The sequence below is a fragment of the Epinephelus lanceolatus genome, chromosome 19, assembly GCF_041903045.1.
Source record: "Epinephelus lanceolatus isolate andai-2023 chromosome 19, ASM4190304v1, whole genome shotgun sequence".
Taxonomy (NCBI): domain Eukaryota; kingdom Metazoa; phylum Chordata; class Actinopteri; order Perciformes; family Serranidae; genus Epinephelus; species Epinephelus lanceolatus.
In genome coordinates this window covers 38,565,366-38,579,999 of record NC_135752.1, presented here as the reverse complement: position 1 = coordinate 38,579,999, position 14,634 = coordinate 38,565,366, and the positions used below count along the sequence as shown (strand labels likewise).

At 41.0% G+C, this 14,634-nt stretch overlaps 2 protein-coding genes across 3 annotated transcripts; one reads left to right on the top strand and one right to left on the bottom strand.

Moving 5' to 3' along the window:
* The first annotated feature begins 484 nt into the window (after positions 1–484).
* On the top strand, positions 485–9,320 carry ddx55 (DEAD (Asp-Glu-Ala-Asp) box polypeptide 55). The gene is made up of 14 exons (XM_033647138.2): positions 485–694; positions 782–832; positions 2,594–2,680; positions 2,772–2,863; positions 3,019–3,081; positions 3,951–4,100; positions 4,229–4,418; positions 4,514–4,596; positions 4,803–4,934; positions 5,021–5,113; positions 5,249–5,363; positions 7,263–7,431; positions 7,514–7,806; positions 7,894–9,320. Exons 1-14 carry the CDS (start codon positions 587–589, stop codon positions 8,065–8,067), a joined length of 1,800 nt encoding a protein of 599 aa, XP_033503029.2. The 5' UTR covers positions 485–586; the 3' UTR covers positions 8,068–9,320.
* eif2b1 (eukaryotic translation initiation factor 2B, subunit 1 alpha) lies at positions 8,110–14,337 on the bottom strand. Of its 2 annotated transcripts, XM_033647140.2 has the most exons (9): positions 14,082–14,337; positions 13,891–13,992; positions 13,524–13,660; positions 13,039–13,155; positions 11,199–11,311; positions 11,019–11,087; positions 10,868–10,943; positions 8,390–8,515; positions 8,110–8,301 (listed from the first exon to the last, which is right to left on the bottom strand). In XM_033647140.2, the coding sequence occupies exons 1-9, from the start codon at positions 14,092–14,094 to the stop codon at positions 8,146–8,148; spliced, it is 909 nt and encodes a 302-aa protein (XP_033503031.1). In that variant the 5' UTR covers positions 14,095–14,337; the 3' UTR covers positions 8,110–8,145. The 2 variants fall into 2 exon arrangements, with proteins under 2 accessions (XP_033503031.1, XP_078018038.1); XM_078161912.1 differs by having other exon boundaries at positions 8,110–8,515.
* Between the last annotated feature and the right edge of the window lie 297 nt (positions 14,338–14,634).

Below are 14,634 nucleotides of genomic sequence, written 5' to 3'. Positions count from 1 at the left end.
GTGGCAAATGTTTCATTGATAAATGTAAATTTAGCAATAAAACCCACATTTTGTCGTTTTCCTGAAGGATGTTGGACAATACGTTTGACCACTTTTTAATTCGATTAACTAAAAGGTAATTCAGACACCTCACCTCTGTGTGTATTATGATATCTTTCTCTCCCCTGGCTCTTTTGTTACTCTTTCATTTGTATAATATCTCCTGTATAGGCTACTGACTCTGTATTATGTTCTTTCGTTCAATAAAATAAAATAAAACACCCAAAAGTAACATTAAAGAATAAAAAGCAATAACTTGTACTCAGAGCCATTTAATTTAATCTCTCTAAATTTAAAAAAAAAATGGAAATGAAATACTCAAACATAGTTTTTTTTTTTGCACCATAATTAATTAATTAAAAATGAATTTAATAAAAAAGAAAGGGGGAAATAAATGAAGTACGCGGAACGATACTCGTGACAGCGCTTCAGTTCCCACCCGGCGTGTAAACATCGACGCACCCGGAAGCAGGAGCAACGTGGGGAGTGAGCGGAGCGGCGGCTAACACCGTTAGCTTCAAACTGAGTTTAATGTTAAATATCCAACATGGAGAACACGACAGACGGCACGTGGGACAGTTTACCTGTCAAACTAAACGACGGGATTTTACAGACGCTCCGGGAAGTGAAGTTCCCGTACATGACACCTGTTCAGGTAACAACAACACTTTATACCTGCCTCTGTGTAACACACCTGGTCAGTGAACACATCATCTGATACATTACTGTTGTTCCTCTCCAGTCTGCCTGTATCCCGCTGTTCATGAGCAACAAAGATGTGGCTGCTGAGGCGGTGAGTGTAACGGAGTACATTTACTCAAGTACTGAACTGCAGTACAGTATAGAGGAGTATTTTAATGTCATGCTGCTGTATACCAACACTTCACTACAGTCCAGAGAGATGTACTGCACTTTCTACTGCACAACATGTTTCTGACAACATTAAACACCAGTTACTTTACAGATTCAGATTAATTAGATTATTATTACAGCAGCATCTTAAGTATTTAACATTAGCTCCACTTTTACAAGCTATAAACCAGTAACATAGATTACTCTGAGATGGGCCGTTCTGTACATCTAGTATTTTTAATTTTAGTACTTAAACAATATTTTGATGCTCTTACTTTAACTAAAGATTTTGTATGCAGGACTTTTACTTGTAACAGAGTATTTCTGCGATTCAGCATTGCTACTCTTACTGGAGAGTAAAATATTTAAAGGAACAGTGTGTAAGATTTAAGGGGATTTAGTGGCGTCTTGCAGTGAGGACTGCAGATTGCAACCAGCTGAAACGTCTGCTGGGTAGAATTCCTTCAGAGTTCATTGTTCAGGAGCTGAATTATCCACAGAGGAATCTTCCTCTCCGATATAAAACAGACCAGGTGATTTAAACTGGTAAAAACACTGAATAAAGACAGTTCATGTAAAAACAAAAAAATCAGTGTTTTCTGACACTGTGTGCCAGTGTTTGGTTTGTCTGTTCTGGGCTACTGTAGAAACATGGCAGTGAACATGGCGATCTCTGTAGACGAGGACCTGCTCCCTATGTAGATATAAACGACTCATTCTGAGGTAACGAAAACACAACAATTATTATTTTCAGGTGATTATACACTGAAGAAAACATACTGATTATATTATAGTCAATTTCTTCCAATAACCGCCCCCCAATCCTGCACACCGGACCTTAAGTACTTGTTTCATCTCTGAATTTAACCAGTTAACCATAACTACCAGTTACTCCTGTTAACTGGTTTATTTATAGTGGCGGAGAAACACACTGGTACCACTTTCTAATAAATATCAGAGGTTTATATGCTAATGGCTTATAAATCATTTTACTATGTGTTATCATCAGTTATAAGACACTGATATTAGGAGCAGGTTTTGGGTTGCCAGGTTGTGGAAAATCCTTCTGCAGCATGACAGTATTTTTAGCCAGCTCTTTCATTCATCACCACTCCAACAGACTGTGCCATCATCCATGAGGGCTGCACAATTAATCAAAATATTATCAAAATCACAGCATGTCAGGTAATGTGCATGTTTGGTGCAGACTCCAGCAACAATCACATCATCATGATTTTTATTTATTTATTTTTTCAGTGAAAATAAAATGCAAAAAATACCATTCTAACTAATACTGCGATATGTTGAAATAATTGCGATATGATTTTTTTGCCCTGCATATTTCGCAGCCCTACTATCAATTAATCTAGTGATTATTTTCTTGATTAATAATTTATCTATTAAATGTCAGAAAATAGTGAAAATACACTTCCTCAAAGCTCAAGATGAGCTTGGTTTAACCAGCCAACAGTCTGAAACCCAAAAATATTAAGTTTACTATCATTTATACGGCGTCACAAAGAAGGTGGAACCAGCAGATGTTTGTTATTCTTACTTCAAATATCGACTGTCAAAATAGCGGCCAGTTAATTTTCTTTGGGTCGACTGATTGATTCAGTCGGTACCTACCTTCTGCAATATGGATCCAGAACATCTCCTCCATCATTTCCTGTGCAGCTCACTGACTGTCGTATCACTGTAGGTGACTGGCAGCGGAAAGACGCTCGCTTTTGTGATTCCCATCATCGAGCTGCTGCTCAAGAGAGAAGAGAAGCTGAAGAAGATGCAGGTGAGGATGATGATGCAGACATATTTATCTTCCACCTCAGAGTGTTTCTGTCGATGTTCAGAGACTCTGTTAAAGCTGATGTTTCCTGCAGGTTGGAGCCCTGGTGATCACTCCCACAAGAGAACTGGCTCTTCAGATCAGTGAAGTGATGGAGCAGTTCCTGCAGAAGTTTCCACAGTTTACGTGAGTACAGAGTCACTGAAGACAGGTGGTGCAGTTTGACCTCTTAATGTGGAAAGAACAACAGCACCCTCGTCTGATTTTCTGTGAACTAATCAGGGCTGATTATTTTTATTTAATTCGTATTCATCAATGTTTCATGTGTGTTTGTTTTCTAGGCAGATTTTACTGATCGGTGGCAGCAACCCCATAGAGGATGTGGAGAAGTTCAAAGAAAAAGGGTACGCACCAGATATAATGTGTTTGTTAGTGAGCTTTAGAGGTCGTTGTGGGCAGAGCTCAACAAGATGTTTCCCTGTTTCCAGCTTTTATGCTAAGCTAAGCTAAGAGGGACAGCTCTCATTTAACTCTCAGCAACAAAGTGACTAAGTGTGTACCTTAGGTTTAACCTAAATATTTAAAGGACTTAAAAAGGACTGTATGTGAAAGCATCCTAAATAAACTTTATTTCCAGAGGCAATGAGCAGGGTCAGTGACAGTGCAGAGGGGAGAGTATAAGGAGTAATGCACATTAACGTGAGGCAGGAAATGCCTGGAGAGTTGCAGGAAAGGAGACTTACCTTAAGTTTTGTCGAGGCAGTCCACAGCTACGTCCGAACAGGTCAAACAGGTCGCTGAACAAGATTCATCCAAACAGCTCCAGGGATCAGCAGACATGTTGCCCGGGAAGTCCAGGACATACAGCTGGTTGTTGGAACAACTTTCACTCTGTTTACTTTTATATACACGTGTGAAGAAGACCAGAAACTGGATCAAACTTTTAGCTCATGTTGCTTTCTCTTTGTGTTCTCCTCCATGCTGCCTCTGTTAGTTGTTTCCCTTCCCCTGACTCACAGGTGTCTCATTTATCTCCTCACCTTCCTCTGCTGTCCAGGTTGTACTTCTTTTTGTTCATCCCCTCCTGCTACAAGCTTCAAACTATGACTGTCAAAATAATTTCAGGTGGCTTTTTTTTCTTTATTAGGCAGCATACACACAAGACAGTTGACATGTAGGGGGTGAAATGCAGCAAAGACCTGTTACAATTACATGATCAGTTTCTGAGACCCCTGGGCCTTCAGGACGAGTGTGACATCTGTGTGTGTTTCAGGGCCAACATTGTGATTGCGACACCGGGGCGTCTGGAGGACATGTTCAGGAGGAAGTCAGACGGTCTGGACTTGGCGAGCTCAGTCAAGAGTCTCGATGTGCTGGTCCTCGATGAGGCTGACAGACTGCTGGACATGGGCTTCGAGGCCAGGTACGAGTCAAAGTGAACTTATGTTGTTAAAGGAGAAGAAACGTGTCCTGCAGTATTTCTTTAAATAGATAAACATGTATTTTATACTCTGAAGGTGTCACTAACAGATTCTCTGTCTCTGTGTGCAGTCTGAACACCATCCTGGGCTACCTCCCCAAACAGAGGCGCACAGGCCTGTTTTCAGCCACTCAGACTCAGGAGCTGGAGAAGCTGGTGAGGGCCGGCCTCAGGAACCCTGTACGCATCACTGTCAAAGAGAAAGGCGTCGCTGCCACCGCCGTCCAGAAGACTCCCTCCAGACTCTCCAACTACTACACTGTGAGTCACACACACACACACACACAGTTTCACATCAGTCATCCTAGAATCAAAATGTAATAGTGACCACATGAATTCTTATGTCGTCATTTCAGATGTGTCGATCAGAGGATAAGTTCAACAACCTGGTGGCGTTTCTACGGCAACGCAAGCAGGAGAAGCATCTGGTCTTCTTCAGGTATGTTGACCTGGGCAGACGCTGTGCAATTTATTAATCTTGTACATTGTATTAACTCACACGGCATGTTTTAATCTGGCTCTGGTTAACATCAATAACGCCAACTACGATGTCAGCCCGACGCCACTTATCTTAAAGTTTAAAATGTTTTCTGTCCCTGGTGTGACGTTATTGACTGACATGACTTGTTCTTATCTGACCATCAGTACGTGTGCGTGTGTGGAGTACTACGGTCGAGCTCTGGAGACTCTGATCAAGAAGGTCACCGTCTGCTGCATCCACGGCAAGATGAAGAACAAACGCAACAAGATCTTTGCAGACTTCAGGGCCCTGAAAAGGTGAAACTGTGTGGACCACGTACAGCCACAACCAATCATCACTCTGTGACTTGTATGTCATTTCAAATCCTTGTATTGTGCTGCAGTGGGATCTTGGTGTGCACAGACGTCATGGCCAGAGGTATTGATATCCCTGATGTGAACTGGGTGCTGCAGTACGATCCTCCCAGCAGTGCCAGGTGAGCGTAGCCCCTGAAGTCATTATTTGGTGTAACGCAGACTTTTTAAACTTCAAGACTGCACAGTGAACAAGTTTATGATTTAGACTTTTACAGTTGCTAAGCTATATTTCTTTTTTTTTGTCTTTGTCTCAGTGCCTTCGTACATCGATGTGGACGCACAGCACGAATCGGCAATCAGGGCAACGCTCTTGTCTTCCTGCTGCCGATGGAGGAGTCCTACGTCAGCTTTCTGTCCATCAACCAGAAAGTGAGTGAGTTTATCTAAAACATGAGTTTGGAATCGTGATGTTTTGCACTTATAATCTATTATAAAATATATAAAGGCTATAGAGGATATGATACACATGATCTGATTGTTATAAATGACAGAATATGCTTCCACATGTTTGTCAGCTGTGTATCAAGGAGACGAGCAGACAGAGACAGAGCCCTACATGTGACTTAAACAGAGCAGAGAGCACAATCGCTCGCTGACCGGTGCGTAGAGGTTAAAATAAAGTAGATTTTATATTTCAGACATCTATTTGGATCTGTGGCTCAACAGCATTCAGTGACTTCTACGACTTAAATGTTGTAAATTTAAACAGTCACTGAAATGCTGTTGAAACATGTTCACACGACACGCAGCCGAAGACTTGCTTTTATTCCACAGCTGAAGCACCGTCCTGCTCACTCAGAAATATTAACTTATAATCTCAAATATTAGGGATTATGTTCCATCAGTCCGATAAGTTAACTTAAATATTATGCATAATTCATAATTTTGTGTAATTTAATGTATATACGAGATAAATAATGTTAAAAGGTTAAAAGCTAACTCATATTGATTGTATAATACATTATGCTCCCTTCCACAAAACTCGCCTATGGCACCTTTTAATTTAGTGAGTCATGTGCGCAGTTGAGTGAAGATAGAGCTGCAGCAGGCACGGGAGCATATAGTTTTTCTACCGTGTGACAGAGTGTAATTTGAACTTTATTTTTTCATTAAACATTTTTAAACTGGATAACATCTCCTGTCATTCGCGTCAGATTGAAGTTACTGTGCCTACAGCTCGTGAAGTTGCTTTTTTGACGTCCAGAAGGAACGCCACTACAGCGACCATTATTCATTCACACCTATTTCTAAAGTTCAAAATGAGATTACACATTATGCACGATAAAAAAAATTAGTGGAAGTGCTCTAACAGACTGACAGCTGTGTAAAGAGTCAGAAACATTTACCTATTAAATATCAAGAACTTCCACTCGTGAAAAGAAGGACATGCAGAGGATTTATTCTGATCAGGGGTAGCTTAAAGTCAGAACCCATCGGCTATCGTCTGATGACGATAAAGCAGAAATATGCAGATCTGTTGATAGATATTAGGGCCAACTTGATGCTAAGTGAGGGCAAAAACCACTGTCCAAAGAAGTGACTGACAGCAGATAAATGTAGTAACTTTAGATCTACCTGAGTAACAAACTAATATCCAACTAAGACTTTGATTCTGACACAGTGAACCTCTGCTAATTAATGCGCGTCAATGTGCACTTTGATACAGACTGAATCAGTGAGGAAATGAATCAGCGTGTCTGGGTCTGTCAGAGGGAGGAGACGGAGACAAACTCGGGTTTGTTGAAGAAAGTTTAAGTCACCTCTCTTGGGTCGCCTGGGTGAGGGTGTCTGATGTTCGAAAAGACCCGAAACATCCGATGACCCCAGGATACGTCACTGCCGATTCATCCCCGAGCATCCACAGGATGTATTCTGTAAGCTGGAACTGACAACACAGAGTTTCCCTCATCTCAGCGTTAACTAACTCAAGAGTTGTCACTAAACCTGCTTTCTGAAACATGTTGCAACGCCATCATGCAGAAACGTGCGTCAGGTCACATGGGAAAATGTCAGAAGGGCAATGGAAAATACACTTTGATTAAAATGAGAATTTGAGGGATTTAAATACCACTGCTCCAAAAAATAAAAGTAAAATAGGTAAATAAAAAATGGACCCGCCTGCTAAAGACATTAAAGACACAGGAATGTTGACCACATAAGTTTAAAGGTCATTATTTACTGACTGCTATTGATAATATTGTTAGATTTGTTACTCAGTGGAAAGAGATTTGGTTGAAACTCATGACCTGTCTTTTGGCTTTTGGTCAGTGCCCACTGGAGAAGATGGTCCTCACAGGTGAAGTCGTGGACGTGCTGCCCAAAGTGCAGGCCATGGCTCTGGCAGACCGAGCCATGTTTGACAGAGGCATGAGAGCCTTCGTGTCGTATGTCCAGGCCTACGCCAAACACGAGTGCAGCCTCATCTTCAGGATCAAAGGTGAAAACTAACCCTTAGATCTTTGATCCTTTTCTTCAGTGTGAATAAAGCACAGACATAATATGTGTATTTCTTTGTCTAGATCTGGACTTTGCGTCCTTGGCCCGCGGCTTCGCCCTCCTGCGCCTGCCGAAGATGCCCGAGCTGAGGGGGAAAAAGTTCCCTGATTTCATCGAGACGACGGTGGACACAGAAACCATCCGCTACAAGGACAAGCACAGGGAGAAACAGAGGCAGAAGATGCTGGCCGAGCTGAAAGAACAAGACAAGACGCCCTTACCCAGAAAGACCTTCGTCAAGAACAAGGCCTGGTCCAAGCAGAAGCTCAAGAAGGAGCGCAGGAGGAAGAGGTCGGCCAAGAGGAAGCACGAAGAGGTATTTACACTTCAGATCGTTTGATAAGTGCAGCAGCGGGCCGGATTTATTTACAGCTCTCTTATTATATCTTGTGTGTGTCTGCAGGGCTCTGATGTGGACGACGAGGACATGAAGGAGCTTTTAAATGACACTCGCCTCCTCAAGAAACTAAAGAAGGGGCAGATCAGCGAGGAGGACTTTGAGAAACAGATAACGAGTGGACCAAAATACAAAACAGAAGGGCTGTCGCTGGACGGCTCGGGGGACGAAGAGGTGTGATCGGCTGTGTTCAACTTGTACAATTTAATAAAACCTTTGACATTTGTTTACCTTTTGAGAAATGGATTTTATTGAGAGTTATAAATAAAGTTTGATGAGTTCGTCGCTGACAGCCGACGGGGTGAGGACTCCCAGGTCAGTGAAGAGGAGGGTGATGAGGGATGGAGGCGTGTAATCGATCATCGGATGCTCCTCGGACAGGTTCTGTACCGTCTTCAGGGTGTCGGCTTTGTACTGTGGAGGAGGCGAGGAGAAGACGACTGGTGAAGAAATACTCTGACAAATAAAAGGAGCCTGGACGTGAAATTCTTTGCCGACATACCTTAAATTTATCGGGCACGTCCTGCTGGTTGAGCGGGTAGAGACGGACAAATTTGAAACTCTCTGCCACGACGTAGAAAGGCTTGTTGTGAGCTTTAGAGCACAGGGCCATCTGATAAGTGCCGATCTGCAACAGCAAAGGTCAGACATTGAAATGTCTGTGTCACAAATAGCACAGTACAGTTTACTCAAGTACTGAAAGTCTGGTATTTTTAACCTTGACACTATTCTCCCATGTTTTTGTTTGTAAGCTGTGAAACAGGCTGTAAAGTAACCACTTTACAAAGTACGTCCACTGACAGTGTTTGTTTTTGTCACTGACAGGCTCAGATTGTTATTCTAAGTGTCTGACAACATTATGAAAGGATCCCTACAGAGATAGAGCTTTGTGTCAAAGAGTCAGATCCTTTTTGTTTAACCAGAAACAGCCCTGAAATCACCGTCACCAAACCCACCAGACTCCATTTAAATCAACAGTCATTTAATCATCATTAAAAACACTTCATTCAAACTCACAGAAACCATCTTAGTTCATCTCTCCACTGTTCCAACAATCACCAGCTCTGGTTTGGTTGAAATTAACCCTTAACACACCCAGTTAGATGTGACAGCATGCTGCCTCTATACACACTAACATGACTGTTTATTTAAATGGAGTCTGGTGGGTTTGGTGATGGTGATTTCAGGGCTGTTTCTGGTTAAACAAAAAGGATCTGACTCTTTAACACAAAGCTCTATCTCTGTCAGGAGTGACCCCAAATTGTCATCTATTGACAGTTCGATCTAAGGAGCCTGATTCAACTGCCAATCTCACAGCCGAATCCTCACTGTTGCAGGAAATGTGGTTTGTTCTCTTCTGGTTATGTCAAGGTGCTGAATGCCTGATTTTACATAGAATTGCTTGGTTTCTCCCAATAAATCATGCTATATCACCTGTTTTGGTGTGCATTTATTAATCACCGCAAGAGTTCCAAATATTTTTGAACTTAGGAATGATTCTCTGTCATGATTAGCGGGGGGAGGCACGTACAAACAGCTGTTTGTGGCTTTCATCTTCGTCTATCTTTCAAACAAAAAGTCAGAATTTCTGTTTACAACCACAGAAAGCAAACAGGAACCAAGCTATCCTTGCTGCTCCATTTCAGTCCTGAGGACATTGCTGCTGTCTTCAAACACACAAGAAACAGCGCTCGACAGAATACATTCTATTATAACAAAAGTTGTGTTTCACGTCTTTTGTCTGGTGTGTAAAAAATAAGAATATCGATCAATAAACAGAAAAAGCTCTATCTCTGTAGGGATCCTTTCATAATGTTATCAGACACTTGGAATAACAATCTAAGCCTGTCAGTGACAAACACTTTTAGTGGACGTACACTGACGGTGCGGATATGTCTGAGTGGTTACACTGCAGGCTGTTTCACCGCTGCTGGCTGCAGCTCTCTCTCAAAACTGCAGCAGATTCAAAAATGGTCGTCTACGTTTGTCATTTAGACTCAAAAACATGGTATAACAGGGTTCAGGTTAAAAAATACACAAGTTACCTTTAAAATTTCCAGAGAACCCATTTGTTCTGGTGATGTCAGGCTGGTAATTAGTGCAGCTGTACTTGAATATTTTTATTTAGCGCTACTTTACACTTTTATGTTCACTACATTTATCAGACACAAGCAAGCATTTTCTGGTTTAAAAAAACGTCTAATAGCCGTCTACATGAAGACCTGACGTCTAGGCTAAATCACGGCTGAATTTGGGCTGTCAGTGAAAATTTGGTAGACGTCTAACCATAGCCAAAGTGTAGACGTCATCAATTATACGGCTATGTAGAAACCATGTCCAAAAAATGGAGATAAACATATTTTAATTACTGTTGACACTCTATACGTGATTGAATATCATACCGCACGCCATCTGCAATGGTGAAAATTACATTTAATCAATTTCAAAATTAAATCGGCTAGATTTGGGTTATGTGTAGCTAGACTAAATCAGAGCTAAATATAGCCAATACGTTTAAATCACGACTATTGCTTGCTGGGGTGAGCCCACGCAAACAAACAATCTCCATGGCAACTTGCTGTAAACTCTCTTTCAATGCAATAAATAAGTTAATGTTTTTCCTTAACAAAGGAAACCTTGTAAGGGATTCTGTGCAACCGTGTGAGTCCCTCAGCTAAGGAGGAATTAAGCCTTAAGTGACATACTTATGGAGAAGGTGTTTTGTGCAACCAGTCCCAGGACTTTAACTTGTGACAGAGTATTTTCACACTGTGGTACTGTAGTACTTTTACTTAAATGATCTGACTTCTCCCACCACTAATAAAGAGGCCCTTTATCACAGAGCATGTTGAGCTGGTCATCTTTGGACTCAATATTGTCAGAATCACGACAGAGGCTTTGAAACAATAGTCTTAAAAATCGATGCAGCAGAAACAGAGAAACCGTCTTTTGGTGACACTGACGCTTCACTGACACTCACCTTGTTGATGATGCCTCCGCTCTCAACGACTCCCTCTGCACCAACGATAACCAGGTCTACTTTCTCTAAGACGTACCTGAGGAATATGATTTAAATGTTCATGCTCTCAACGTGTGACAGTGTTTTATAACGTGATCATAAATATATTTACCCCACAGCTGCATCCAGGACTACAGTTACTGGCACATTGAGTTTTCTCAGAGCGTCTGCCATCTGCCGCCTGAATAAAGGGGGAAACAAATCTGATTCAATCAGTGTGTGTGTGTGTGTGTGTGTGTGTCCGTCCCCTTCAGAATAAAACCCAATTTGCTGACACACACTGCTCGCTCACCCGGCTGAGTCAGGCTGCGATTCAGTCACGTAGACAGAGAAGCGTTTCTTCTCATCTACAGCTTTTTCCAGAACCCGGAGGACGACTCTGGAGTACGAGTGAGTCAGGATTTTCTGTCAGAGGAACATGTTGAAGACGAGGAGGGTAACATTAGTCAGTGAGGAGCCTGAATACTGTGTGTGCACAAACAGTGTACTGTATGTCTGCTTATATCTGAGCTGCACCGTCCAAATCCTACCAACTCACAGCTACGTGTCTTTCTGGAGGACGACGACCTTCAGTCACAGAGTTACGTGTTAGACCTGCTCATAGTTAAAGTTCTTAAATGTCACGTGCACAACAGTTACAGTGACGCAGGCGTTGGCACGTCTTCCCCAGAAGATCTATACAATCAGCACAGTTTCAAGATTAGAGTCGCCAATTCAGTATCTGACCAAATGTCTCCCCTTCTGTTCCTGAGATATGACGTTAAAACACGATGATGTCACAGTCAAGCTGTCCTTTGACCTTCATTGTTTTATCCTGTTAGACATTTGTGTGAAATTTTGTCATAATTAATGTATGAATTCTGGAGTTATGGCCAAAAACATGTTTTGTGAGGTCACACTGACTTTTGACCACAAAATCAGTTCATTGTTGAGTCCATGTGGACGTTTGTGCCACATTTTGAAGAAATTCCCTCAAGTCATAGACCCCATATCCTATTTACTGCCACTTTATTCTTGCATTAAAATATTTATTTTTCATCTTTATTTTATTTTATTTATTTATTTTTAAATTCAATGTAATTTTATTTATTTATTTATTTATTGATCTCATTATTTATTTATTTATTTATTTATTTATTTTATTCATTATTTCCCTCTTAATCAATTTACTTTCTTTTGATTTACTACGGCCAAATCATCAACCTACGGGAGTGGGCGTAATTGTTGTGTATTATTGTTTCTTGTTTGTTACGTATGTTAAAACAATTTTTTTTTAAAAAAGTTGCTAACAAAAAGAAATTCCCTCGAGATGTTTTTGAGATATTGTGTTCACAAGAATGGGACGTACGTACGTACGTATGGACGTACAGACAGAAGGACAACCTCAAAATACACCGCCTCCAGCCATGGTGATTGCTGGCACGGAGGCATAAAAAAATAAAGAATATAATAAAATTATAAATCACATAAGTTTAAAATTTAATGAGACATAAAGACATAAAATAGGCAGATGGAGAACAGCTTGTAAACAGAAAATGTAGTGGCATAAAAATACTAAATTTTTTCAAATAATTCAATATGAATAAATTCTATTTTTTTTAAACTTTCTTGACGTATTTTTATTACATTTTATTGTTTTTATTTATAATTATTTTTGCCATGTTTTTATTTGGCCTTATTGTTTAGCTTTCTTTTCAGTATCTAGCTTTTACTTCGTCTGTTAAAGAACTTCACAAACTCAGGTTTTTCTGCTCACAGCTACATTAGAATAGGTTATTATTTAACTGTTTCTGTCCTGCTTTACAAATGCTACACTGGGGAAGAAAAGTGTGATGATTTGTTGCCCGTCTCTTTGACCAGTTTACACAGGGAAATAGGGTCCAGGGTGAAAATGCATAAGTTATCCTTTAAGTTTCCAGGATGAGGAACAAGATCAGTCGAATTCAACTTGATTATATTTTTAATAATACTTGTGATTGTTTAAATTCCTGTGTCTCTGTGTGTGGTGACTGCAGTGTGCTGTTGTGATGTAAGTATCTGGTGTGAGGTGAAAGAGATCTTCATCTCAGGGAGACTTTCTGCAGTAATAAAGCTTAGATGATGACAGTAAGAAGTGCATGTGAAACACTTACAGCGCCGTCTTTGATGAAGGTGTGACAGAGCTTTGCCACTTTGTTCCTGGACATCGAGATCTTGTCTAGAAACAGTTCTCCTCTCTCCTCCATCACCTTCTTACAGCGGGACAGATCCTGACAGACACAGAGACTAACGTTAGTGTTGCAGGGACAAATTAAAACTCTCACTGGTCCCACTGACATCTAGGAGTCGGGAGTTAAATCAAAGAGGAGGCAGCCTGGGTGCAGCTGAGAGAGGACGAGCAAGTAGTTACGGCATTTCCCCACAAATACTTCTCTTTATGCCAACAAAGAAAAATCCTCAGAGGTGATGAGTCCAAAGTCCCTCAGCACAATCCTACCCACCAACCAAACTCTGGACATTTGGATGGGGCTTTAACTAGACCATGACTCAGCAGATGACAGATGGATGGGTGTTTCTAATGTGATGTGGACTATCAGTGTGTTTGGGTGCATGTCAGTGTCGCTCGGAGGCCACTCACCTCGTGCTCCAGTGATGTGAGACTGATGAAGCGCAGGAAGAGCTCTCCTCCTGAGGACACGGCCACAGAGGAGTCGACTCCTGTCAGGCAGTCTGTGGCCCCCGTCAGACTCTCCCTCAGACCCTGGATCGTCTCACCTGAAGGTTACAAACAGGCTGTGGTTCAATAGAAACACAGGATGCTTCTACTGCAACATCTCAGAGGTAAATATTGTACTTGATAAGCTGGAGGGTGAAGTGCTCCTTCCTCCTGCTTCAGCTAAATACACTCTTTAAACTCCTCTTGGATCAGCTGGAAAATAAATAGTCACATGGCCTGTTTTTCTGACATCAGTAAAAGGTGATTTTTTAAAAATATATAAACTCACCTTTGTCTCTCTTGAGGAACTCCAGCAGGGTGCGGATAGCAGCCACAGCAGAGGCCATGTCCGGATCTTTCCTCATCTGAGCCCTGAAGTACTCCACCAGCTCTGAACACAATAAAGAAACACAGTCAGTGTTTAATGACGCCATTAACCACTCACTATAAGAGGAAATAAGTAAACTATAAACAACTTGCCTTCTTCATTCATCCTGACGCACTCACAGGAGAGCCTGAAACCTGCTGTCAAAACAAACGTCGGTGGATGTTTACTGACCTCAGTCCGGCCGGATTAAAGACGAAACTCAAAGTTACGGTTTTAAATAAACAAATTAAATTAAACTTTTCAGGATGCAGTCAGAAAAAAATATGTTTGAGTCCGTTTGGAAAGTTTTATTAACAATATTTGTTGAGTTGCACTCAGGTTGCACTGTGTTAGCTCATCTCACAGCGTGTCGACGTGTCGCAGAGAGATGACGTAGGACGTTTTTCTCCTCCCCGAGCGTCGTGTGGTCTTCACGTGCTGTCGGAAATAAATTTGTTGGATTTTGTTGTAAAGATTTAGGCGAAAAACTGATTTTTGTAATGTATATAAAGAGACACTTTTAAATTTATTTTTTTTTATTTTTATTTTTTAAAATCACAACTGAACAGCTATTTCCAGAAAAAAAGTTATTGCTTTATATTATTATTATTATTATTAATAATAATAATAATAATAATAAATTAAATGTGCATTCTTCTACACTGT